Source organism: Neovison vison, chromosome 3, assembly GCF_020171115.1.
Source record: "Neovison vison isolate M4711 chromosome 3, ASM_NN_V1, whole genome shotgun sequence".
Classification (NCBI taxonomy): Eukaryota; Metazoa; Chordata; class Mammalia; order Carnivora; family Mustelidae; genus Neogale; species Neogale vison.
In genome coordinates, this window is record NC_058093.1 from 169,383,617 (window position 1) to 169,411,369 (window position 27,753).

Genomic DNA, 27,753 nt, shown 5'->3' on the forward strand with positions numbered 1-27,753 from the left:
GTGTTTCAGTAAGACATGATTTTGCACTGACTCCTGTTAAGTGGCAAATTACTATTTGTAATGAGAAATAACAAAAATATTTCAAAAATTACTTTGGCAAAAATAATTAGTCCATTCTGAACATTTTAGTCAGTTCTGCATAAACACACACAACACACACACACACACACACTACCACAGTTTTGACTGGGTTTTTCTCCCATAAATGAATTACTATGACCATTAACAAGGAAGGAAAAAGAAAGGTTTGGATTGGTTTGGATTTTATTTTTCTATTTATTCTCCGGTAGAGTTTCTAGGGAAGACTAAACTGAACCAGAAGTGAGAAATAGAAAATAAAGGGAGAATAAGGTACCTGGAAAATCCACTATTTTGGTAATCAGTCTTATTTTCAGGATTGCCTCTTGCAAATTTTGCCTAATTAGGTAAGTGGAAGGAAAAAGAAACTATGTGACTAAGCATTTGATATTGTATGATCTGTGTAGAAATATTTTGTTATACCCTAGTTAGAGTTATTTTAAGAAAATAGTTTTGTCCTGTGCAGTTTACCAAACATTATCTCACTTGAAATAAAGGACTCTTTATATCATATGGGTTTCCTGGGATTTGACCTTATTTTTCAATTTTAGTTTTACTATTTAAGTGTTAATGTAAAAGTTAACGATTCTGTTAAACACCGTGAAACTCTACCCTGGGAGGGCATGTTGGTGATTTCTCCTCCTGTAGATCTCTTCCTATGCACAAAGTCTCAAAGACAGTCCAGCATCCCCCAGTTTATTAATATCAACACCATATGTAACCTCCCCATACGATGCATCAGCATTGACCGAGGAGTGGACAACACAAGCTACTTAGAGTTGCTGGTGCAGGGTGGTGAGCTAGGTGCACTCACCAGCTCTGTGAGAGCACTGGGGTTTATACCCCAGCCTGACATCCTGGCATGAGTCAAGGTCTGTGCCTTGAAATTAAAAAAAAAAAAAAAAAAAAAAAAAGATTGCTTGTCCCAGAACTGAGAGGTCCATATCATATTTTAGACAAATGAACATCATAATCAAGTATACTGAGGTCCATTGTATTGTAATATGCCAAATAGACACAGATAATAGATAATTGTAATATTTCCCCCTAAACTTTGTAACAGTTTTTTCTATATTAGCATACCATATTTATCACTTTACTGCACAATGAACCCACAGGGGGTGCTAATTGGTCATTAATTAAATTTTAGCCTTTCAACACTTTTGTATTCTCCAGTGGCTTTATCCGCAATGAAGTATATAGTGTGGCCTTTTTAAACTGCTGGAAATTCATGTCAGCTTTACTGTGCTGTGGATATAATATGAGCGAAATTCAGCCCAAGTGAACATCATTGCAGGACCATTATAATTCCTTGTGAGCAAAAGCTTACTAACATTGGACCAAAGCCTACATGCTGGAAAAATACTCAGTAATCTAGATTTTAATATGACAAAACGTTCCGATAGACTGGATTCCTCTTGGAAAGAGAATCTGAGTGCTTTGAAAACTCTAGTGGGTTATGGCAGTTCTTCAAAAAACCACTAACGCCATGGAATGAACTTTCTGAGGCCCATCATTCACTAACAAAAATATTTCAAAGTTAGTTTTCTTAGTGGAAGAATCCCTTTTGCCTTATACTCCCCCAGTGAAGCAGTTAATGTAGAATTATTAGTGATTAGCGTGGTACCACTGAGAAATTTGCTGGGAATTCCAGAAGTGTGGATTAAAAAAAAAAAAAAAAGTTTAACAGGTATATTTCACACTAGGGCAAAGGGTGTTGAAGCAAAATAGAATTTGCCTCCAGAAATTTCTAAACAAGTAAAATAATGTGAAATATAGAGCTGGTGTCTGAACCATGTAATGTGGCTTCAAGATTTTGAATGTAGGCCATTCTGTTATGGTGTTTTACTTTGGTGATGAGTTCATCACAACCTCCCGGTATATGCAGCTATTAAGGAATAGCTACTGCACATTGAACTTTCCAGATAACTATAATAGCATCCAGAAGATGTTTTTTTTTGGGGGGGGGGTATTTTTGTTTATTTTTTGCTTTAAAAAAAAAGTACCCCCTTTTATTTACAGGATTTACCTTTACAAGTATTAGAATTTCAGGGTTGTCTGGGTGGCTTAATGGGTTGAGCATCCTCAGCTCAGGTCATGATTTCAGGGTCCTGGGATCGAGCCCCATGTCGGGCTCCACGCTCAGGAGGAGTCTGCTTGAAATTCCCTCTCTCCCTCTGCCCTTCCCCTGCTCTCTCTCTCTCTCTCTTTCTAAAACGCATAAATAAATCTTTAAAAAAATAAAAGTAGTAGAATTTCAATATGAAAAAAGCATCAATTAAATTATAGTTAATTTGTTTTCCTTTGTGCTGTTTCCACATTTATCAGTTATAACCTAAAGGTAACTTTGACTTTCATGGTAGTAGTAGCAATTTAGGGTGTTTTTATATTGAAAACATTCAGAAAGCTCTTTTATACAATGTCATGTTTGATTCTTATAATATTAATTATGAGACAGGCTGGCGTTTTTATGGCATTATATAGATAAGGAAGCCAAAACTTAAAAGAAAATAAGGAATTTCTAGAGTGCATAAGCTACTAACAGACTCAAACACATAGTAGGTGCTTCAAAAATGCTGGTTAAATGAATGAATGAACAAAATAAGCAATGAAGAATTGTTTCAAATTCTTTGTGGTGTGAGGTCTGATGTAATTACAAGACCAGAAAGTAAGGGCAACATGCCTTCTAACCTGAAACAGAAGAGAGGAAAAGAAAAGAGAGCTTGGGAAATTCACCACGATGATGTCTGTCATTATTCAAGGAAAGAGAAACATGTTAAATAATGTGGAAGGCTCTCCTTTGCAGCGCTGTACACAGATGTGTAATACACAATTACCAATTATTGGATGCCAAGAGGTTGACACTTATCATTAGTTATATATGCTTTTAAGTGAGCCAAAAGATAGGAAAAGTAAAGCGGTCCTCACCCCCCACATAAATGGAAACCCCTTTCCTTCTGTCTGGCTTCAGAAACACATCTCGGTTTCCGTGAGGGAGATGATGACTGTTCTTTAACTAGTTGTGCGTCAGCTTTTTCCTCTGATTTGAGAGGTGGAGTTAAGTGTGAACTGCTTAAGAATGCACTGTTTTCTGTTTAATTTGGCTGCGGAAGATGGAATTCATTGAGCTCCGTCTGTTCAAGTGAACTTTAAGCAACAGTAAGCAAAACATTTGTACTTCTCTCTGCACACAAAATAGAAATGTGTCTGGCGAAAGAGACTGTGGATATGAAGACCCATGGAGGGCAGTGGAGGGGTGATAACAACTTCTTATCTCTTATGTTGGCGCATCTGAAGCGTTAAAGGATTGTTGGGGGGAGAGTGAACTTCTTTTTTCTGGTTGAGAGTGAGCTCTGATATCTGGAATTCCTCTTCATACTGTGGTAAAAAATGTGCGCCACCAATTCCTGCTCCCCCCAGCTGCTATCATTAATAGGTGACCACTCTTTTCCCTCGTAACCTAACCGTTAATGCATTTAATTGGTCCTTCTAGAACAATTCGGATATTACAGAATTTAAAAGCATCTGTGAATTATAAATAATTTTAAAGTTTACATTTCTCTTTTGAACAGCCCGTAAAGAGTACACATTTTCAAGTAGTTAAATAAGTTTTATGACAAAGAAGTGAATTTCATGTGGAGCTGTTGATTTTTGCAAAAAGTATGAAAGTTATATCATTAAAATTGCAGCTTTTCTAAAACTGTTGACATTTCTATTGAAAATGAAAGGAAGCAATTGTGTAATAATACGTAATGGTTTATTCAGAACGACCGTATCCTTTAGCCCTCGAAAACCACTGCTTTAAAAATGTATTGTGTAATTTGGTTAGACGGTTTTACATACGGTGATGTCAAATTGTTACTGTGATAGCAACAGGTTAACCCAAGAAATATTTCTGTCTCCTCTGTGAAGTGACGACACTATTCTCTTTGAGTGGTGCCTAGCTTCTCTTCATCTTTGTGCACAACTACATATTCCCCTCGGGATTCTCTGTTTCTTTTAAGGTGGCTCGGGTAATTAATGAATGCAAAAAGGACTATGAACTCTTTTTAATATGAGAGTTCAGAATTGCTCTTACAGGGCCCGTGCTGGCAGAAATAATCATTTTAAGCTGGTGGAGGAAATAACCTGGAAATCTGCTTGGGTCTTGTGTTTTAACCTATTGTTCCACACTTGAAAGATCATCTTCTAAATGAACTTATGTTGATGTTAAGTAATGCAATGACTGTATTGCTAGTGTTGAGAGGTACTTTGAAAATTACATACTTGCTTCAGAATTACAGAGCAAAACACTTGTTCCAAGGTTATCTGTCTGTAAAGACCCAAGATTATATCTTATGTATGATAATTTAATACTTGGAACAAAGTCAGCCTGGATTTATGGTCCATTAATTTTTAGATATCACCAGCTATTTATGTTTTATTTTCTTGATGACGGAATGTACAACGCTTAAGGCACTGTAGATTTCCATGGGGCCGATCCTGAAAGATAATCTTCCAGTGGTTTCATTAAAGGAAAGAACATGTTAAAATATGTTTACACTAAACACCGAGGTTCTTACATATGGAATATAAATGCATGCCACACATGTAAATCCTTTTGTTTACTTATTCCGCTTTCCTTCCAGGGATGATAGGTGCCCCAGAAACATTCACTCATCTCTGGAACACCCCAGAGGGGCAGGAGCAAGAATTATTATATTCATTTTGCAGGTGAGGTACCTAGGTAGGGCCAGATTAAATGACTTGGCCAGGTCACTCTCTAAGTCAGTAATGAAGCTAGAAATAAAACTCCAGACTCTTGACTTTTCCTTCTCATTCTGAGTCATCACACTCCTGAAAACAGAGGCAGCAGACCTGTCCGTATTTGTACTTTTCCTCACTTAAAAAGTAACCACAGATGTAAATCCTGTCCCTGTTAAGGAACCTTGCTGTGTGGCACTTGCACACACACGATACTGAGTCCCCGAAGGGCAGTTTAGAGAGTACCCTGCCGTCGCAGTGAATGAGCTCAGGTAGCAAAAGAATATCAGTAAGCCAGCTTCTCAAGGGCCCAGCCATGTGAAGAACGAAAAATGTCAGAAGTTTCCATAACTTTGGAGCTCTGGATAATTTCTTTAACATCTACAGTGATTCCCTCCGCCATATTTTACTTTCTCCTTAATAATTTCAGGCGACCCATATTGTGAGAGTCAACATTCTGAAAGGCACGCTTCCTGCCCTCAACACGCGCTCAATGGTGCAAAATAAACATTGGCATCATCCCAAACCTTTCCGCACATCCTTTCTTCCTACTTCTTTGATCTTATTACTGCTATTATTATTTTTATTTTTATCGGCGACTTCAGTTTGGCTCGAAAGCCAGAAAGAGTGGCCAGGACCCTTAGCCTTTCTCTGCCGGCGGGTCGGGTCCCTGATTGGCAACCGATGCGCCCTTCTGGGGGTGCGCTCGTCTGTTCGTCCCCAGTAGGCAGGATAACATCACACCCAGTCTTTGCCGTCTCCTCCCCAGGCCGGCACACAGGGGGCCAGGGGCTTATATCACAAAGGTACTTTGTGCTCTGTGGAACACCTTCTCCTAGTCTGACTTCACTTTTTTGTTCGTGAGCGCTTTCCCCCGTAAATATGACCGAACAGGTGTTGCTCCGCCGCTAACTGAGTTTCCAGCTGTCCTCCTCCGACACAGACCCGGCGAAATCTGTCGTTTCGTCCTTTTCGGCAGACTGGAGAACCATCAAGCCTGAGATGGAGGTCTTCCTTGCAGGATATGGTCGTTTTGTTGCCAGAAGATGGTCGGGAAAGCCTGGCTGGCTAACAAAGACAGGCCTTCAGCGGCTGGGTGTAGTTCCAGTCCTGCATCCCCTTTGGCAGGAACACAGAGGCTGCTGCAGTGAGGCCGGCCAGCAAAATTAGGAAATAAGGACCTCTTTTATTTACTCAGGCTGCTGAATCATGGGCATTCCTGTCTGCTTGGAGAAAAGTCAGGCGGCTCTACTTTCCACTGAAAGTCTCAGGAGTGTTGGAGACTTTCATCTCTCAGTGTTCACACACTTGTTTTAATGTGCTTTATGGAAATGGCGAAACTCAGCAAGTACAGTTGCTGTAGAAAAACATCTGCACTAACTATGCACACACATTTGCATCTTTAAATAGACTTTTAGGCCAGGGAGCTGGTTTCCAGCAAAGTTGTTTCTTTTCTTTTCTTTCTTTCTTTCTTTTTTTTTTTTTTCCCCCTCTCCCGGCTGTAAGAGCTACAGTTCTGAGAGTCACCTAATGTGAAGTGACTGATTCCAAAAATTAAAATGTAACATGGACATGTTAAGTACTTCACAATGAAATGCAGAAAACCTGCCATTGGACCGGCAGAAAGACATTCCTGTAAGTAGCACTTAGTGCTGAGGGGAAAAAGAGAGTTTGAGTTGATTCAGAAACCAGCCCTGGAAGAATCCTCCGTAGTTTTCTCCCATGTGAAAAAAAGAACGTGAAATTGTTCAAATCTGTATCAGCCATCTAAACACGGTTTGTGTGGTGACTGCCAGAAAGCTGAAGTTCCTGGAGACGGGCAACTTTCTAGACTTAGGCAGACCTCAGAGAATACTGGCCACACCACCACCACCACAGAAGTCTTGGGAGACCGATACCCTTGGAGCCAGGACCAACCCCACTGGGAGTTTTGTCACTGAGTGCCTTGTGTGTCCCTGGGAGCACACATCCGTTTATAGTACTAGCAAATGAGGGTTTTTTTTTTTTTTTTAACCATTTAGATTTTAAAATAGAAATCAGCCTTTCATGAAACCTTTATTTATTTTTCTAAAAGTAGAGTTCCCTGCTCAGACTTTTCACCCTGCTCCGTCTGTTCCAACCCCCAGCCCAAGCCTTCCGAATCCTGTACTCTCTTTTCATGTCTTTCGGTTACAAAGACACATCATCTGTGATTTTCACTTTCCTTTCCCCCAAGACCAAATAATAGGGGTCGGAGAGAGGGAAGAGAAGGTTTCCAGCTACCTTGAAGCCTGGTTGAGTAAAAACTTGATCCTCACCCTCAGCTCACTTGACATGTTGAAATTTACAAGCTTAAGAGAACAGTTATGTAATAAGTAGAGTCAGGCATGGCCACAGACAAGAACCTGATTTAGGAATGGTATCAGGGATTGCGCAGTATTTATAATGGTCGGTTGCTCTGTAATTTTTTGTACATCTGTATAACAGTATATCATGCCTGGACACAATCTGCAATTTAATAATAAGTTCACTTGCTAAATTTTTAGGGTCAGTAGTTATTTTCTTTGAGTCTAGATTCAGGATAAATTCTGATTCACTGTTTTCCCAACTGTACCAATGAGATGATGTGTTTGAAAATATTTTTCAGTGAAACAACAGGATATAAGCCTGAAAGAGAAATGGGAACTATATTAGATTTTTGACCTAGAATGCTGAACAAATTTTAATAAATAGCAATTTTTTCACTTAAAGGAAATATTTTGAAACTTTGGTTTGTTTTAGGGACACTGTCCTTAGGTGCCTCATAGTTTTTTAAAAGGGAAGCTAGAATCACCATTGAGGGTTTTTTTGTTTTGTTTTGTTTTAAAATTTTAAAAATCAGTTTTCTGATGGTTAATGGTGAGTTGAGCTTGTCTGTCTAGGTTCTTCCTTCGCACTCACCTTTAAATTAAAGTCAAAGCCACAACTATCAGATCCTTTTTTATGCTGGAAACATGTTGGGTTACAGACTCATATAAATGAGGATGTAAAATCATGCGATTTTCAACTTGTATTGCGAAGCTTTGTTGCAGTGGGCAGGGATCCAGGAATGGTGTTTGGTTGTTTTCTCAGAGTTAGATGGTTGCCATCTGGCATTGATAGTGAGATGGTGTTGTCATCAGTTTCTAGATGCAGGAAAGGAATGATCCTCATCTGTTTCCTGTGGATAAGCAAGAGGCTGATAATCTAGTAAAATCTTGTTACCTTAAAGAAAGCAGACGTGGAATTTGTTTACATAATGCTTGCCAGTTTCTACTTTTATGTTAATAATATAGCTTGCTAGTGAACTTGAGCTTTGAAGAATTTAAAAACTTACTTGATCACATTCTAATCAGGTTTTATTAGAATATCCTAATAATATTCTAATTGAACCTATTATCCTAATAGGATCACTGTGTCCACCAGCTTCACTTCATCTGCATTTCTGAAAAATCTTGCTCTTTTGGAGAGTGAAAAGCTTTTACAGTTTCTTCTCGCCTTGAATGATAGATTGTTTTGAGAAGCAAAAAAGAGGTTTTATGACCTACTTGAGAAGGTCTTATTTTCCACTTGGATGTTAAGAAAGCAACAGGGATAGGAGTGCATGTTTGCCAAGAACATAGTTAAAAAACACCCAATATAAGGTAGAGTTACTTTATGGATAACTTGCTAAGGTTATATCTGGCTTTCAGTCTTGTTTGTCTTCTCTTTGTTACTCATAAATCTTTCAGCATTTACCATAATCATTTATCACTTTTCCTGTTTCCAGTTTTTCACAAGTCGCTTTGTCTCTGCTCACCTCAAAGTGCAGGTCCTGTTTGGCTAAGGAAGTTCATGCCGCTGAAGCTTTTGCAAAAGGAAGAAATGGTGGGCCACCTCTTGAACTTTCCAAACAAAATACACTAGTACAATCTGGCCCTTGTGAAACTCTCATTTTTTCTTGATCCTGGCTGATCCTAGCTACATGTAATATCTAGCGGTACCCTGCTAACATTTAATAATCCATTTTCTGGCCTATGGTATTCGAATCTTTCAGTTATTGAAGAAATCCTGGTTGTCTTTCATTACACAAGACGTAATTATTATTGTGTTTTCTGTCTTCCTCCATGTGCTTACTTTTTAATATTTTTTTGCTGAAAGCAATAAGGTCTGTATCAATAAGAACCCCATAAAAGATTTTGGTCTTCAGAATTGCCTTTTTATAGAAAAACAAGCAAAATGTAGAGGGAATTTTTTATTAAATATTAGACATCTGGGTTGACTGCATTAATTTTAAATCATTCCTGTAATATTTCCTCTTTTCATTTGGTTCTTCAGATACTCCCATAATATGCAAATCATTTTAGAATGAATACAGAAGAAACATTAAATATATTAAAATCTGCATTTTAATAAAATTGTCGATGCGTAATATATACCTTGCTTCTAAGGAAAAATGATAAAAAGTAATAAAAGTGGTAATTTAGACATAGAACTATTTAATATCTTCTTACATTTTATAAGCCAGTAAAAAGTAAATGTAGAATAAAAGCTTTGGGCTCAGATTTGAAAGTGTTCCTCTCAAATATTTTGTCCTCCGGGTTTTTTTTTGGGGGGGTCCCCCCCCCCCACCGGAAGGTTCTAGATGGTCCGACCGTTAATGGACTTGTCGAGAATGGTAGGTTAACTCGCTCTAGAGGTCTCAGCCCATGAGATGAAATGTTCCCTTGCTTCTCCTTGCAGATGGAGTGGATGTTGAAGATGATCCCACCTGCTCTTGGCCGGCTTCCTCACCTTCTAGCAAGGACCAGACTTCCCCTAGCCACGGAGAAGGTTGCGATTTTGGAGAGGAAGAAGGCGGCCCTGGACTCCCGTATCCATGCCAATTCTGTGACAAGTCCTTTAGCCGCCTCAGCTACCTAAAGCACCATGAGCAGAGCCACAGCGACAAACTGCCTTTCAAATGCACCTACTGCAGCCGGCTGTTCAAACACAAGCGGAGTCGAGACCGCCATATCAAGCTCCACACGGGGGACAAGAAGTACCACTGCAGCGAGTGCGACGCTGCGTTCTCCCGCAGTGATCACCTGAAGATCCACTTAAAGACTCACACGTCCAACAAGCCATATAAATGTGCCATTTGCCGCCGTGGGTTCCTGTCCTCTAGCTCCTTGCACGGACACATGCAGGTTCACGAGAGAAACAAGGACGGCTCCCAGTCTGGCTCCAGGATGGAGGACTGGAAGATGAAGGACACTCAGAAGTGCAGTCAGTGCGAGGAAGGCTTCGACTTCCCGGAAGACCTCCAGAAGCACATCGCGGAGTGCCACCCCGAGTGCTCCCCGAACGAGGACCGGGCGGCCCTCCAGTGCATCTACTGCCACGAGCTCTTTGTGGAGGAGACGCCGCTCATGAACCACATGGAGCAGGTGCACGGCGGGGAGAAGAAGAACTCCTGCAGCATCTGCTCGGAGAGCTTCCACACCGTCGAGGAGCTGTACAGCCACATGGACAGCCACCAGCAGGCCGAGTCATGCAACCACAGCAACAGCCCCTCTCTGGTCACGGTGGGCTACACGTCCGTGTCCAGCACGACTCCGGATTCCAACCTCTCCGTGGACAGCTCGACCATGGTGGAGGCTGCCCCGCCCATCCCGAAGAGCCGGGGGAGGAAGCGGGCCGCCCAGCAGACCCCCGACCTGACCGTCCCCTCGAGTAAACAGGCGAAAGTGACCTACAGCTGTATTTACTGCAACAAGCAGTTGTTCTCGAGTCTGGCCGTTCTGCAGATTCACCTGAAAACGATGCATTTAGACAAGCCCGAACAGGCCCACATCTGTCAGTATTGCTTGGAGGTGTTGCCCTCCCTCTACAACCTGAACGAACATCTCAAGCAAGTGCATGAAGCTCAGGACCCGGGTCTGATCGTTTCTGCCATGCCTGCCATCGTCTACCAGTGCAACTTCTGCTCCGAAGTTGTCAATGACCTCAACACCCTTCAGGAACATATCCGATGCTCTCACGGATTTGCGAACCCTGCCGCTAAGGATAGCAATGCGTTCTTTTGTCCCCATTGCTACATGGGGTTTCTCACTGACTCTTCCCTGGAAGAGCACATAAGACAGGTCCACTGTGACCTCAGTGGTTCCCGATTCGGGTCTCCCGTTCTCGGGACTCCGAAGGAACCGGTCGTAGAAGTCTATTCTTGTTCTTACTGTACGAATTCGCCAATATTCAACAGCGTTCTTAAGCTGAACAAGCATATCAAAGAGAATCACAAAAACATTCCCTTGGCCCTGAATTATATTCACAACGGCAAGAAATCCAGGGCCTTGAGCCCCTTATCTCCTGTGGCCATAGAGCAGACATCTCTTAAGATGATGCAGGCGGTGGGCGGCGCCCCTGGGCGTCCGGCGGGAGAGTATATCTGTAATCAGTGTGGTGCTAAGTACACGTCCCTCGACAGCTTTCAGACTCACCTAAAAACTCATCTCGACACTGTGCTCCCCAAACTGACCTGTCCTCAGTGCAACAAGGAATTCCCCAACCAAGAGTCCTTGCTGAAGCACGTCACCATTCATTTCATGATCACCTCCACCTACTACATCTGCGAGAGCTGCGACAAGCAATTCACATCAGTGGACGACCTTCAGAAACACCTGCTGGACATGCACACCTTCGTCTTCTTCCGGTGCACGCTCTGCCAAGAAGTTTTCGACTCGAAAGTCTCCATTCAGCTGCACCTGGCCGTGAAGCACAGCAACGAGAAGAAGGTCTACAGGTGCACGTCTTGCAACTGGGACTTCCGGAACGAGACCGACTTGCAGCTCCACGTGAAACACAACCACCTGGAAAATCAAGGCAAGGTGCACAAGTGCATCTTCTGCGGCGAGTCTTTTGGCACCGAGGTGGAGCTCCAGTGCCACATCACCACCCACAGCAAGAAGTACAACTGCAAGTTCTGCAGCAAGGCCTTCCACGCCATCATCCTGCTGGAGAAGCACCTACGGGAGAAGCACTGCGTGTTCGAGACCAAGACTCCCAACTGCGGGGCGAACGGGGCTTCGGAGCAGGTCCAGAAGGAGGAGGTGGAGCTGCAGACCCTGCTGACCAACAGCCAGGAGTCCCACAACAGCCACGACGGCAGCGAGGAAGACGTGGACACGTCGGAGCCCATGTACGGCTGCGACATCTGCGGGGCGGCCTACACCATGGAGACCCTGCTGCAGAACCACCAGCTCCGGGACCACAACATCAGACCCGGGGAGAGCGCCATCGTGAAGAAGAAAGCCGAGCTCATCAAAGGGAATTACAAGTGTAACGTGTGCTCTCGAACCTTCTTCTCCGAAAATGGTCTCCGTGAGCATATGCAGACCCACCTCGGCCCCGTCAAACACTACATGTGCCCTATCTGTGGAGAGCGGTTTCCCTCCCTTTTAACCCTGACCGAGCACAAAGTCACGCACAGTAAGAGTCTTGACACGGGCAACTGCCGCATTTGCAAGATGCCTCTCCAGAGCGAAGAGGAGTTTTTAGAGCATTGCCAAATGCACCCTGACTTGCGGAATTCCCTCACGGGATTTCGCTGCGTGGTCTGCATGCAGACCGTGACCTCCACCTTGGAACTCAAAATCCACGGGACATTCCACATGCAAAAGACAGGGAATGGGTCCGCTGTCCAGGCCACGGGGCGTGGCCAGCACGTCCAAAAACTGTACAAGTGTGCGTCTTGCCTCAAAGAGTTCCGTTCCAAGCAGGATCTGGTGAAACTTGACATCAACGGCCTGCCCTACGGTCTGTGCGCCGGCTGTGTGAACCTCAGTAAGAGCGGCAGCCCAGGCATCAACATCCCTCCCGGCACGAATAGGCCGGGCCTGGGCCAGAATGAGAATCTCGCTGCCATCGAGGGGAAAGGCAAGGCGGGGGGACTGAAGACTCGCTGTTCTAGCTGCAACGTTAAGTTTGAGTCTGAAAGCGAACTCCAGAACCACATCCAAACGGTCCACCGAGAGCTCGTGCCAGATAGCAACAGCACACAGTTGAAAACTCCGCAAGTATCGCCCATGCCCAGAATCAGTCCCTCCCAGTCGGACGAGGTAACTTGCCTTTTTCCTGTTTGCTCTTTTAACCTCCTCAGGAAACCCTTGCCACTTGGTGTGTCCACTCTCCGCGGCCTTATTTACTGTCATGTGCCGAGAGATGCTTAGATTGAAATGCAGTGGGTTCCACCCCCACCCCCATAGCCATTAGCCAGCAATTACTTGCTTCTTGATAAGCAGCATTTTGGCTTGAATGGTGCAAAATAGGACTAATTCCAGTCTCCCTAGGATATTGTCTTCTCTATGACTGAAGAGATCAGCACTCATGCCAGCACCACTGAGATCTGGAATCTTAGCATAGCTTCACCGCGAGTTGAAATCCCCAGCTATGACTTGTGTGTATGGCAGAGAGATAATGACATAAAAGTAAGATGCTATGGGCCAACATGCTGGCTTAGAGTAAATTAAAAGGAATATATATATATTTGTGGAAAACAAATTGGGTAGGGGTGGCTTTATAATACCATGTTGTCAAAACTCACTGTTTCTCTTTGTCTTCTGGGTGGTGAGCAAAATATTTTCGCACAACAGGGTTTTTTAAAAGCCCCTACATTTATCAAGCGCCACGTGCCCAATGTTCCTTTTCAAGGAGTCCCCTTAAATGTCCCCGAGTCTTCACTCTCTGGGCTTGGGTTTCAAAATGAAAGTGTTTTTTTTTTTTTTTCCCCTTAGTGTAAGAGTGGTTTCATGCCTTCTTTGCCATAATGAGTATGAAAAATAAGTTCATTTACAATGAAATAGTTTTATAAGTCACCAGTCCTTGAAGCTGAGCAGAGGATGGCTCATTTTATTATAATTTCTTTATGCTTTATCACCTAGTTTCTAAGAGTTCTTTCCACTTCCCTACCTGCCCCTATCTGGAGATCCATCCAAATGAAAACCCCAGGGAGATCCATCTCCCTTCAGTTTGGGGTCACTGCATTTTCCTTATCTTGTTTCTGCACTCACACCCTCTTGGAGGCCCCCCTGCACGTCCCTACAGATAGCCATCGATCAGCTGGTAGGGGAGAGCCGGGAAGACTGACACAGAGCCTCTCCTCCTGAAATGTGACATCTGTGTGACAGGCAAGCTCCCAAACTTTGAAGCTGCTATTCTTTCTCTCCTTCCAAGTAAATCTGCACCTTTCTCTCATTTAAATAAGTGAAGTCCTTTCAAACTGATGAGGACAGCTGGAAGAGCATAGTTTTGATAATGGCTCCTGGCTCATGTGTTGGATCAAGTGGTGTCTTTTGGTCGTTCTAATCAGATGAGATGAATTATTTTTTCCAACTTTTTCTTTCAAACATGTTTAAACCTATAGAAAAGCTAAGGGAGTAACACTGTGAATGTGTGTTTGAGTATCCATATCGCAGATTTACCAGATATGAACATTTTGTCACATTCCCCCCCCCGCAAACTTTTTATTAATCTGAACTACATTAAAGTAAGTTTCAGACATCGTGGTTTTCCTAAGAAGGAGGACATTTTCTCATTTAATCATAATGTTATTAATTAAGGCAATTAACTAAATCAGTTAAAGAAATCAAATAGATAAAAAAGGAAATCAAATAGATCTGTAATGTCATCTATAAGATATCCATATTCAAATTTACCCACTTGTCCCCAAAATGTCTTATTTTTAAAATGCTTGTGAACAAGAATTTTAGAAAAACATTTATGCAGAAAATTACTCCTCTCCCCTTTCTTACTTTGCTATGCTTAACATATAGAGGGGAGTTTGTATATTCATGTTTAATTTAAATGGTGCATAAAATTGATTTGAAATGGCTGCATTCGTGTGTGTGTGTGTGTGTGTGTGTGTGCATGTGTGTGTGTGTGATTGTGGTGGTGTGTTCGTTTAAAATCAAGCAAAATCAGGCTCTTGTTTCTTAGTAGATTATAGAAAGGCATTGTGCCTGTTTTTTCTTGGTTTATGTTTTCTGATGTTCTTAAATTGCTATATATTACTATACCACTTGAGTTGAGATTTATTTTTTAAATGGAGGAGAACATATGAATAATCTTTACATGTTAATTTGGTTAGAGTTACTTGCTTAGAGAACTTATCATTAAGGGGTGGTCAAGTTTTTAATTATACCTAAAATCTTCATGATTAAGTTTAACTATATCCTGCCCTTAAATAGAATAATGTAGAAGATATTTTTTAAAGTATTTCTTAATTGTAATTCTTTTTTTTAAGATTTTATTTTTTCATTTACTTATTTGAGAGGGGGAGGGGCAGAGAGAGAGAATCTCAAGCAGATCCTGAGCTGAATCTGGGAGCCTGACACTGGGCTCTGTCTCACGACCCTGAGAGATCATGACCTGAGCCGAAATCAAGAGTCAGACTGAGCTGTCCAGGCGCCCCTGATTGTAATTTTTACAGTAGTATTTTGTAAGCACCTACATATCAAGGCTTAAAAGTGACTCTTTAAGCAGAAGGGTAAGGTGCCTTCCTTATTAAGCCTGATTATTAGGAGCGTGTAGCAATGTTTTTACCTGACCAGATATTAGGATTCAGCTGTGCATATTTTCTCTGTGCTAATTTGTTAGACATTTTCATCATTGTTATTTTTTTTCATTACACTATTTAGATCATAAAATTTCATGTACTCACTTCCTTTCTGATAGCCTCTGCACTTAAAAATGTACAGTAGGCCATATCATTTGGACTTGACATAGAAAATTAATCTAAACACGTAGAATTTTACAAAAAGGAGCCTCAAATAATGCATCAGCAAGAAAAAGACCTATAATAAAAATTCATTTGCTTACATTCTTTGTTAGTCAAGTTAAGCTTCTGTGACTTCTCCTGTGTGTTGTGTAAATTTTTTACCATGTAGGTAAAAGAGAAGTTATTACGTAAGTCTTTGCCCAAAGACAGGGGTGCTGTGCAGGAATAAATTTTATCACAAAAAGAAGTGTGGCATGTATGTCTCCTGACTTCAGTGTCCTAGGCAGGAATGAAGGGCTTAGTGCTGTAGGTGGTATTTTCATCTCTTCTTGCTGAGGATTGAGACTTCAGAAGAGAAAGGGAGACCACGGGACATAATAAAACCCGGATACACAGATATTGTCAAGAACAAGATTAGATTTTTTTTCTGGGTTCTGACTTGTGATCACATAAGGGTATTGGTAGACACTGGAATGAGTATTTCAAAGACTGAAAAGAATGTTTTACCTAGTTAAAAGGGATTTAGATATAATCTAGGGAAGGCTAAGTACTGGATAAATGCATGCGATCCAAGAAATGGATGAAAGACAAGGCACGGGACACTTATGGAAGCTTAAGAGTAGGTAGCTGTCATGGAATGGAGAAATTTGGGATTAAAGACAAAAGATCTGAATTCTTCTGCATAATGCTTCCTGAATTTGTGAATGTGTTTTCTTTGTGTCCAAATCCTACAATTATCAATCTAAATTTGCTATGGAGTCTTTGTTTTGAATGAAATATTTAGGGGAACCTACTCATTTCCCTTTGGCTCTCAGAGATCGTGGATGATATACATTTATGCCTGACGACCGTTACCTACAACAATTCTGTAAACGGGAGAGATAAACTGACACAAGAAGAATGCTGGCCATCCAGATTTTTCCATACACGAAACACCTTGCAGAGTTACTGACATTTACTGTGTGTTGAATAAATGTTAGTTCTTCTTCTGGAGTTCATTGACACTGGCCCAGCCTGGTCAGGTTCTGCCCCATTTGGACCTTAATATGTTTTCTTACGATGACATTAGAAGCATGTGTCCTTCTGCTTCCATTTCTCCAGGACGTCTGATCGCCGGGTTTCTTCAAGGGGCCATTTACTCAAACATTTCAGCTCACGCCATCCCCGCCAGTCTGCTGAAATTGCTCTTGCAAGGGTTTCCATCTGTGTCTGTGTTGCTGGCTATGCAGAGCCACAGAATCAGAACCCGAAGGGACTCTGGAGACCATCTGATTAAGCTGCCTTATTTTACAGGCAGCAAACCAGGTCCAGATAAATTGAGATCTAAGGTGACACAGCTAGGAAGTGGTAGGCAAGGAGCTCTAGGCAGCTGGCTTTCTAACTCCAGACTCAAGATTCTCTTTTCGTAAATCCACTGGACTTTCCTCGGGCTGCCGTCTCATCCCATATTCTTTTCATAAAATCCTCTCTGTGTTGCTGTCTTACTTTCTGTGGTCATTCCCTTCCTCCACCCACTGCAAGGGATCATCTGTTTCCATCACTTTACGGCAGCTGACTTCTTTAAGGTCTCTGCTGATAACTGACCCATGCAATGCTGTTTTTGTTTTTTTGGGGGGTTTTGTTTGTTTTTTCCTTAAAGAGAACTTATCCTAGTTTGCTCACTGTTCTACTTCTCGTTATTGCCTCTTTCCTCTTTACCAAACATCCTTTTTCCCTCCTGGTTGCCTTCATAGAGGGATGTGTAGCCTACTTCCTCTGTCTGCTCCTACAAGTTTGTGCCCTGTGGCTACTCTCATTCTGCATACCCCCTCCATGTGGCCTCATCCGCTCCCATGGCTCCTGCTACTACATCTTATGGATGACTCTCCAAATGATATCTCCCAAATGCAGGAGGGAACTTTCGGGGGCGGGGGGGAAGCACTGAGGGAAATATTCCATATCTTGATTGTGGCAGTGGCTACGTGACTGTATGCATTTGTTAATACCCACCAGGTGTAAAATTAGTGAATTTTTGTATGTGAATTACCTCTCGATGAAACGGATTTTAAAAAGGGTATCTGTGACTTACATCTTTGCACTGATATTCAGACCCACACACACAGTTGCCTGCTGGAGATAGTCACTCACGTGTTTCCATACACATGAAACTCAGTGGGACCAAAACTGAACTCATCATCCTTTCTCTGAACCTGCTTCTTTTCTCATATTTTCTGTTTCACTTGTGGAGCCACCGATTTTCTTGTCTCCCTTTTCTCCACATCCAGTTGGCCATCAAGTGATCTCTGTTTCAGCTCATATATATTTCTTAAATCAATCCCCTCCTCTCCATCCTCTTACCACATTTGTAACTCAATCTCTGATCATCTTTCACTAAACGACTGAAGCAGCCTCCTAATTGTTCCCTTGGACTTTAGTCTTATCATTTTCAAATCCATCTCCACAAAGCTGCCAGAACAATCTATCTAAAGCACAAATCTGAATAGCATGTCCCTCCCTATTCGAAACATTTTAAGTGCTCTGTACTTCCATCCTTGTAGGATAGTATAATATCCTTTTATTGTGAAATAAAATGACGCTTCAGGTTCTGGCCCCTGATAAATTTTCTCTTCCTTTTCTTACCTTTCACCTTATTCCGTAGTTGAAAATACTTTAATTAACCTGCAGGTGACACACTGCCTCTGTGTCTCGTTAAGACTGCCCTGTCTCTTCTACCCAACCATCTCCCTCCTCCTGATTGCCCTCCACCTTCCATGAGGCTGTCCAACTTACCCTCTATTTAGAGATTGAGAAGTCCTCCTACGACCGTGACTTCCCACCACAAACACCTCTCCTCCCCTTGAATGCTCTGTGTATACAGTATGTCACAAATGTATTAAAATTGTCACATTGTTTTGTAATTACCTCTATGCCTTTGTCTTCCTATGAATTCCTCGGGCAAGAATTTACTCAATCTCATGTTTCTAATACCCATGATAGTGCCTGGTCCGCAGTAGGCACATACGTCTGTGGATGGTGGCCATGGGGCTACATCCAACTAGTGGCTCACCCAGAGCCTTTCTCCATTCATGGTAGTATGGCAGGAGCCACCTGCTGCAGTGACGGAAACCTAGAAGGTACTGGATAAATGTGTGTTCTTGCTCAGAGTGTGTTACCTACAGTATCACTATCCACACTTCCTTACCCCATTTGGTCTGAAAACGTTCCATCATCACCGATGATGTGTCAGTCCACTGTTATCATCTGTTATCATCCTACTCCACTTCACGGCCGGGTTTCCCAGAGAAGTTGTAGTTGGTCCCACCTGGTCTCCAGGTTCCACAGAAAGCCTTCCTGTCTCCACCATGCCCATGTCACGGAGCAGCGTGGATGTCTCTTCCCTCAGTGTGCACCTCTGACTTCAAGGCATTTGCTCTCTGGCTTTCCTCCTATTTTTGCGTTTGGAGGTTTCTCCTCCCGTCCCTATTCTAAAAGCGCAGAGATCATTTGAGGCTCATCCCTGGCCCTCTTTTTCTGTCTGCTATCTCAGTAGGCATCTCATGTCTTCATGTGGCTGTAACTATCTCCAAGCTAAGAATCCCCAAATTTCTATTCATAGCCTAGACCTCCGCTTAGTTCTGGATTACTGTGTGCTGACGGTTTGATGTGTCCATCTTTGTCTCTTTTATATATTTGAAGTGTAACGAGTACAGTCTAAATTCTTGATTGTGTCTCCTGAAACCTATTCTTTTTCCAGACTTCCATCATTTGAGTAAAGGGAACCACCTTACAGCCAGTTATTCAAGCAAGAAACCAGGGAATCATTCCTGCTTCCTCCCTTTTCCTCATTCCCCACATCTAATCTGTTAATAAGTACTGGGTCTCTTGATTCTGCCTTTAACAAGTCATCCCATCCATGTCTTTCCATCTCCAAAGCCACCATCATGGTCTGGGCCTCACTCCTCACCTGGATACTGCACTGGTTTCCTAATGGATCCCTCTCCATCGTCTGCCTGCTTCCAATCCATTCTTCATGCTGCATTGTCCTGCAGACATTTAAATTACATGGAGTCACTTAACATTCTTCAGAGACTTCCCATGTTGCTCAGATGGGCTTCCCCCCAAAATCTTACTGAAGTTAGTCTCCTCCTTAAGATCTCCTTTTAAAATTATAATTTTTTTCTTGTTTATTTTCTTCTTCCTCTTTCTCACCTCTGAATACCCAACTTGCTTGTCGTAGGTCTCAGTCAATGTCAGCTGAATAAATGAACATTGTGTAAGTATTTTGAAGTGACAAAAATAGCATATACTCCATTTCTGCATGTGTATGCGTGTATATCCAGTAATTAATACATAAAGATATAGATAACTTTACCCCAAAGTGCTGACATGCTTTAAAGTCAGGTTTGATCTAAAAATATTAAAATAAACTGAAAGGCCTGAAGTTTCTAATAGTTCAAAAATCACCTTCAATGTCAAGGTCTGTTTTAAATGTCTGGAAGTCATATTCTTTCTTTATGGTTTGTATACTGAAATGGTAATATGTACATGATGGTAATTCAGAACCCACTCAAGTTCCACAGTTCTGTTTTATGTAATAAAAATTTCCATACAAGGATGGATTTTAAGTTTCTATATTTCAAATTGCCGATACTAAATTTTGCCGAGAGCAAAAATTAGGCCAGCGCCTTCTGGATAAATGATATTTTAAAATTAAGTAGAAAATTTACATGACCAAACAAATGTGTAAGATTCAAGATGTTCTTGAAATAGAGTGAGTTGCTTTGCCAAGTTCAATCTACTTTCCGATTTATTATTGTTGTGTTCAATATTTATTTGGCAGCTACAGTGTACTGGTACAGGGAGTTAATGACCCCTGGCATAAATATGAGGGTGTGGAACATGGAAGCACCTGCCTCATACCCACTCTCTATCCCTAGTCCCATGCTCCCCTGGCATTGATTACTGACCCACACATTAAACTTGCTGCCACTTCCATCCCCACATTTTCTGTCCTTATTTCTAGTTCTCAGTTTTTTGGCTGATGCCTTTCATGGGGTTCCAATGCCTTCCTAGAACATATGAAATTCAGAAATAGGAATGTTTTTGTATATTGCCATGAATCTTGAATTGCACATAATATTTGTTCTTTGAGGACTAAGCCAGAAGAGTGTGGAGTCCTGCTATGTAGTGGCAGGATTCTATTTAGGCAAAGCATTTTGCATTTTGGCTTAAATGGTGTTGAGGTAGAAATTAGTAAATATTCAAGATGATTTTGAATAATGAAAGAAAATCAATAGCTATGTTCTGGATCTCTTATTACAGTATTGCCCTACTCATTGCATAATATAGATGCAATTTTCTATTAGAGGTACTTTGTCTTCCTAGAAAATGCCCCCCAAATTGCCAAACACTTTTAACAAAGTCTAACTAGCCAGTTCCTTATTTATACTTTCTGTTTTCACCTTTCCATATTTTTTCCCTGAAGGTTCTATTCTTAATCTGCCCTTCTTGTCCCCTCACCCTTATTTCCTATTACTTATTTCCTATTCGTTAAAACCCCATGCAGATGACTAAAATATCACATTTCAGATCTCAACCTCCTTCTGAGGTCCTGTCTTGGATTTTTAGCTACCTGTCTGACATCTTCAGTTATGCATTCTGCTAGCCCTTTGACCAAATCCAATCGTAATTTCTTTTGCCCCCCAGTTTTTGATGGTGTTCCATCTTTCTCCTAATCCTTCTTGCCTGAAACGCTGTTTTTATTTCCCGTGTCTTCTCTGTTCTTCTAACCTTTTGGGTCGACCACTCTCAGGCTGCTGTGTTTTCTCTGCCGTTTGCATCTCTCGCAGCCTCTGTCTGGGCCCGAGCCCGTCGTACACCCGGTGCTCTCCTTCACACCCTGCCTATCCTGAAGGAAGTTCCAACCAGTTCACACAAATCAAATTCTCTGGCCACAATACAAATCCATGATATATGAAAAAGTTTTTGTTTGTTTGTTTGTTTGTTTGTTTTTTTAAAAACCTCCATAAGGGTTATGGACATTGGGGATGGTATGTGCTTTGGTGAGTGCTGTGAAGTGTGTAAACCTGGCGATTCGCAGACCTGTACCCCTGCGGATAAAAATACATTATATGTTTATAAAAAATTAAAAAAAAACCCTCCATAAATTTAAAAATTAAAACCACATGTGGAACAAAGGAGGCATAAAAAGAGAAATTAAAAGTACTTAGAACTGAAAGAAAGCTATATTAAAAACCCTGCAAGGTGAAAACAAAGCAACAAGTAGAGGAAAACATTGTTATGCTATAAGAATACATATTAGAAAAAAATACATATTAGAAAATTTAAAAAGGCATGATATCCATAAGCTAAACATCCAGCTCCAGACACTGGAAACAGAATAACAAACAAGCCCATGAAAAAATAGGAGAGAGGAAGATAACACAAAGCGCAAAGATAGTGAAATGGAAAACTGGCAACAAGGAAGCCAACAAAGTGAAAAACCACTTTAATGACAAGACTAACAAAATTTATAAACTTCTGATGAAATTAATCAAGTTAAAAAATAACAATAAATAATATTAATAATGAAAGGGGAGCCATAACATCATATATGCAGTTTTAAAAGATACTAGGAGAGCCACTACACCTACCACAATGACTGAAGCAAAAATGAATGCAAATATTCTTATTTTCCAAGAATGGAAGCAGTTGGAACTCTCTTACTTTACTAGGGGCAGTATCATTTTGTGCAAGTGTTTTAAAAATACTGCTGGGCAGTATTTACTAAAGTTGAATACTAGATGACTCTATAAGCCACAGATTCTGCTCCAAGGTCTACATCTAAGAGATGTGAGCGCAAATGTTCATCATGGGTTATGAACAGGAATATTTATATTGGATTTTACATATAAGCTTCAAGCTAGAGTCAATCAAAATGTCTGTCAAAATAAAATGTGTAATAAATAAATGCGTTCATATAATGGTGTGAGCTCATTCTGTTCACACAATGGAATACTACACAGCAATAAAAGAGAATGAACTACTGTTAAATAACAAATCTTCGGAACTCATACACAATGTTGAAAAATGGAACCAGGCACCTGCTAGTATGTGACTCCATTCATATGAAGTGTAACAAAAGGCAACACTAATCAGTGGTGATCAAGGTCAGAATAGTGACCTCTGTGATGGCATGGAGTTGGAAGGGGCAAAAGGGATTCTTCTGGGTGCTAGAAATGGTCCATATTTTGATCTATGTGGTGATTACACTGTTACATACATATGTAAAATTTCAGTAAGCAATACCCATAAGATTATAGTTTAGTATATATATGCTATTTCTTAACTTTAAATTTTACTTTAAGAAAATCTAAAATGCACAAGATTAAAAAAAAAAGAAAATATTATGAACAATTTTGTATTAATAGCTGGATAAATGGGATTATATGGAAATGGTTTTAGAATAGTATGTCACCAAAGCTGGCTCAAGATAAAAATGAGAGAAGTAGAAAATTCCATAAACATTAAAGAGTTTAATAAATTGTTGAAAACCTCCCCACAAAGAAAATACCAGAACATACACATAATTCCATACCTGTGCCAGAAAATACAAAAAGAAGTGTCACTCCATTTAATAAGCCCAGTATAATCTCCATATTAAAACCAGACAAAGATAGTAAAAGAAAAATTTAGGTGATTTTATATTAAAAAATTTTAAAGAACATATTAATAAACTAAGTCCACTATGTTAAAAGAGTTTATATTATATTAAAATGGTTTTACCGCAAGAATACAAGGTGGGCTCAATCTCAATAAATAAAGTGATTGAATTCACCACATTGGCAGTTTAAAAGAGACAAATTATATGTTTATCTCAAGAGTTGCAGAAAAATCTAAATTCAACATATTTTCATGATTAAAAAGAACACTTGGAACAGGCAGGGATTTTCTTACCCTCATAAAGAGTATTTGAAATATTATTTTTGGCAAGAAGTTTCAATGCAATTATTAGTTCATAATAAAATAACTAATAAGGCCTGTTCATTGACCTAGCCAACAATGTAACATAAAATAAAAATGAATTTAAGTATAAAAAAGGAGGGAGCACTAAAATTGAAAAGAAACAAATCAAACTCTCATTTGGAGGTCTTATGTTTGTATATAAAACAATACTGGAAGAATCTAAAGACAAATTATTATAACGAATGAAACTTTAGTAAATTTGCTAGATACCAAATCAATTCCTATACATCAATTAGATTTTATTCACCAGCAAAAAAGTGAAAAAAAAAAGTTGTAAAATCATTCCATTTATAATAGATACAAGAATTAGTTTACTTAAAAATAAATCTTGTAAGATGTTCAAGATGTTTATGGAGAAAAACGGTGAAACATTATTGGAATATTTTTTAAAGACTTAAATAATGATCATGCATAACTCGCTCATGGACAAGAAGACTCAGTACTGTAAAGTTATCAAATATCCCTAATTTAATCTATAAATTATAGCTACTCCAATGGAAACTTCAACAGGTTTTAAAATGCACTTTTTAATGTTCTTACTTTCTGGAACTGGACAAGTGGGTTGAAAAAGGTATATGAAAGAATGAAAGGTGAAGAATATAAAAATTTTCTTGTCAAATAAATAAATTTTTAAAAGGGAGGGGCGCCTGGGTGGTTCAGTGGGTTAAGCCTCTGCCTTCGGCTCAGGTCATGATCACAGGATCCTGGGATCGAGCCCCACATCAGGGTCTCTACTCAGCAGGGAGACTGCTTCCCTTCCTTCTCTCTCTGCCTGCCTCTCTGACTACTTGTGATCTCTGTCAAAAAAAAAAAAAAAGATTCCCTTGAAGGAAAAGAACAAGCAGAGAAGGATTTGTCCTACCATGCAGGCAATTTATAATGAATCTGGAGCAATTTGGATGGTGTGGGATTAGTCCACAGAACACAATAAAGGTTCTCCAAGAGATACCAGACACATAAAAACTCAACATAGATTATAGCCATCTTTGCACATAAGTGAGGGAATAGATGGAGTATTCAATTTATTATCCATATGGAAAAAATAAAGATAGAATACTCACATGTGTAAAAATGTGTGAAAAACAAAACTGTAAATCTTTTAGGAAAAAGTATGAAGAATATTCGTATGACTTCAGGTTGGGAATGTTATCTCAAATAGTGCCCAGACAGTATAAATGACAAATAAAATATCGCAAATGATATGCTCATCTACCTTAAAAATAATAAGTTGTTTACTAAATGTTACTATAGAATGAGCAAAAGTGAAAGCTATGAGATGATAAAACATTTATCACACATGGCTGAGAAAACTATTAGTTTCTAAATATGTAGAAAACGGCCACAAATCAAGAAGGAGACACAAACCAACAAATTAGAATATGGGAAACTAACACGAAATGGCATTTCACAAATGGAAAACATGAAGGCTCAGTAAACATGTGAAAATATTTATCCTTACTAATAATATGGGAAATGCAAATTCAGACAGAGAGTAATGGGTTGTCTGGAAACAACACAGGAAGCTAAGTTGGACACACAGGTGTTTGTTTAATCATTACTCTTTATTATTTATGGTATAAATTCTCTTTGTAGGCATTTAATATTTAACATAAAAATCAAAACTAATCAGAACCATAAGTATAAATCAGTATCACTTTAAATAAAAGATAACATACTAATATGATTAATACCAAATAAAGTTTTAAAAATTCTAGCTATACACTTGTACTTACAAAAAGCTAAGAGCCTGAAAACTGTTCTTTTGTTGTTACCAGAAGATTTATTAAGTGTTGTAGAGGTATTAAAGCCATATTAGCATCACAGTGAGACGTATTTCCTTTGTGTAATCAGAAAAAACAGTATCCATGCTTTCCAGTTAAGGTGGTACATATCTCACACTTTGGGGAACATTAGCCTATGGCATTAACTTTTGATTCCTCATTTGGCACTTCAACTTAAAATAACAGGTTTATTAATTTCCTGCTATGTAAAAGACGTTAGGCTATCAGGCTTGTAAAGAGAATGCACATTATACAAGTATGGACTTTTTTTTTTTTTTCTTCAAGATTTTATTTATTTATTTGACAGAGAGAGAGATCACAAGTAGGCAGAGAGGCAGGCAGAGAGAGAGGGGGAAACAGGCTCTCCGCTGAGCAGAGAACCGCATGCGGGGCTCGATCCCAGGACCTGAGACCATGACCTGAGCCGAAAGCAGAGGCTTAACCCACTGAGCCACCCAGGCGCTTTTGAATACACCTCTTTCTCCCCTGTATGGTCCCCTGAGGGTGTATAGTTTACTAGGGAAGATTAATATATAACAATAACTATATTATAAATTAGAATGGAATATGCGCCGTAATAGTAGAACTACTAAAATAGTTCAGAAGAGGTAACAAGTAATGAGGCGGAATTAGCTTTGCTGATATCTTTGCGAAGAGCAGATTGGACGAATTTCCAAAGCAAAAGTCCTGAGGCAGCAGTGTTCCTGGCTGGCTGAAAGAACAGCAAGGGGCCAGCATGGCAGGAGCACAGGGAGCTGGAGAGGGTGGAGGCAGGGCTTGGCTGGGTATCCTGCATGTTTCTCCCGGGAGTTCCTTACACAGGAGAGGTTCCTAATAAACATTAGTAAATGTTTGAAACCTGGTGATTAAACAGAAGCAAAGAAGGGTACATTTCTCCGAGAACTAAATGGCGATACAGTTTCTTCCAACCACACATAAATAGGACATTAGACTCCTCATAAATATGTGACATTGTATGCAATTTGTATCGTACAGAGATTGAATGGCAGGTGAGATTCGTATAAGAGTCCCCATATCAAGGCAAGTGATTTATTTTGTTGAATTAAACATTGTATGACACAAGTCGGTCTTCAGCGGAGTCTGAAAGTTTTTTGTCATTCAGAGATTGCCATTCTAGGTGTAGGGAGTTTAAACTTGGGCCACATAACATAGGAGAAGAAAATACTGTACTTAAAAAAAAAAAAAGAATGCAAATAACAGTTGATAAAACCTTCTGTGTCCTCTAACCAGTCCTTCCTCAGCTTCCGTTCCTTCAATGCTAGCATGGGCATAATCCGTACTTTGCCTGCTTTATAGGGTTACTGTGAAGAGCAAATGGTATATGTATGTATGAAAGCCCTTAGCAAACAGGGAGCACCCAGCAAATGTTGCATTTGGTACATCGCTTCTGTACTATCCAGGCGTAAGTCTACGCATATCCCATGCATGCATGCACACCTTCATAAAATTTGTATATAAAATGTTCTCAATTAATTTATTATGTAATCTAGGATCATTTCATCTAATGCTAAGTCTATGGATTATTTGGTTAATGAATCGAACTAAGTCATCACACTTCCACAAAGTTGGGGAAATAGAAAAGCGTAATAAAATAGTAAAACAAACCTAGAAGCAATGAAAACCAAAGAATAAACAGAGTGTAACAACTACAAAGACAAAAACATTACTTTCTTTGCTTGATGTCAGAGATCGTGTCAGGCGACAATAAGTGCAAAAGGTAACAAAAACATGTAAATAGATGAGTTCATAGGTAGAAGAAGCAATTGTAGATAAGACATGGAAGATTTTCAGTAGTACGGTTGGGCTGAAACATCATGGAGAACAAGGGAACACAAAAAGTATTGGGGACTGGAAAACAGCCTGGAGGTTCCTCAAAAAATTGAAAATAGAGCTACCCTATAATCCAGCAATTGCACTACTGGGTATTTACCCTAAAGATACAAATGTAGTGATCTGAGGGGCATGTGCACTCAAATGTTTAGAACAGCAATGTCCATGATAGCCAAACTATAGAAAGAACCTAGATGTCCATCAACAGATGAACAGATAAAACAGATAATATATATACAAAATATATAAATATATATATTTATAATATATATAACAGCAATTTATAATATATAAATATAATATTTATAATATATATTTATAATATATATATAAATATATTTATATATATATTATCTGTTTTATCTGTTCATCTGTTGATGGACATCTAGGACATCAAAAGAAATATATATATATACTATATATGTATACTATATAGTATATGTATACTATATAGTATATGTATACTATATACTATATATACTATATATATGTATAGTATATATACATATATACATATATACTATGCAGCCATCAAAAGAAATATATATATATACATATATACTACAT

General features: G+C 39.9%; 1 protein-coding gene across 3 annotated transcripts in view; it reads left to right on the forward strand.

Annotated features, from left to right (window-relative positions):
* ZNF521 (zinc finger protein 521) overlaps positions 1–27,753 on the forward strand; it is a 277,983-nt gene that overhangs the window by 105,802 nt on the left and 144,428 nt on the right. For all 3 annotated transcript variants that reach the window (XM_044243247.1, XM_044243249.1, XM_044243250.1), the window contains exon 4: positions 9,541–12,893. In XM_044243247.1, the coding sequence (XP_044099182.1) occupies positions 9,541–12,893 (3,353 nt within the window). The remainder of the gene's footprint in view (positions 1–9,540; positions 12,894–27,753) is intronic.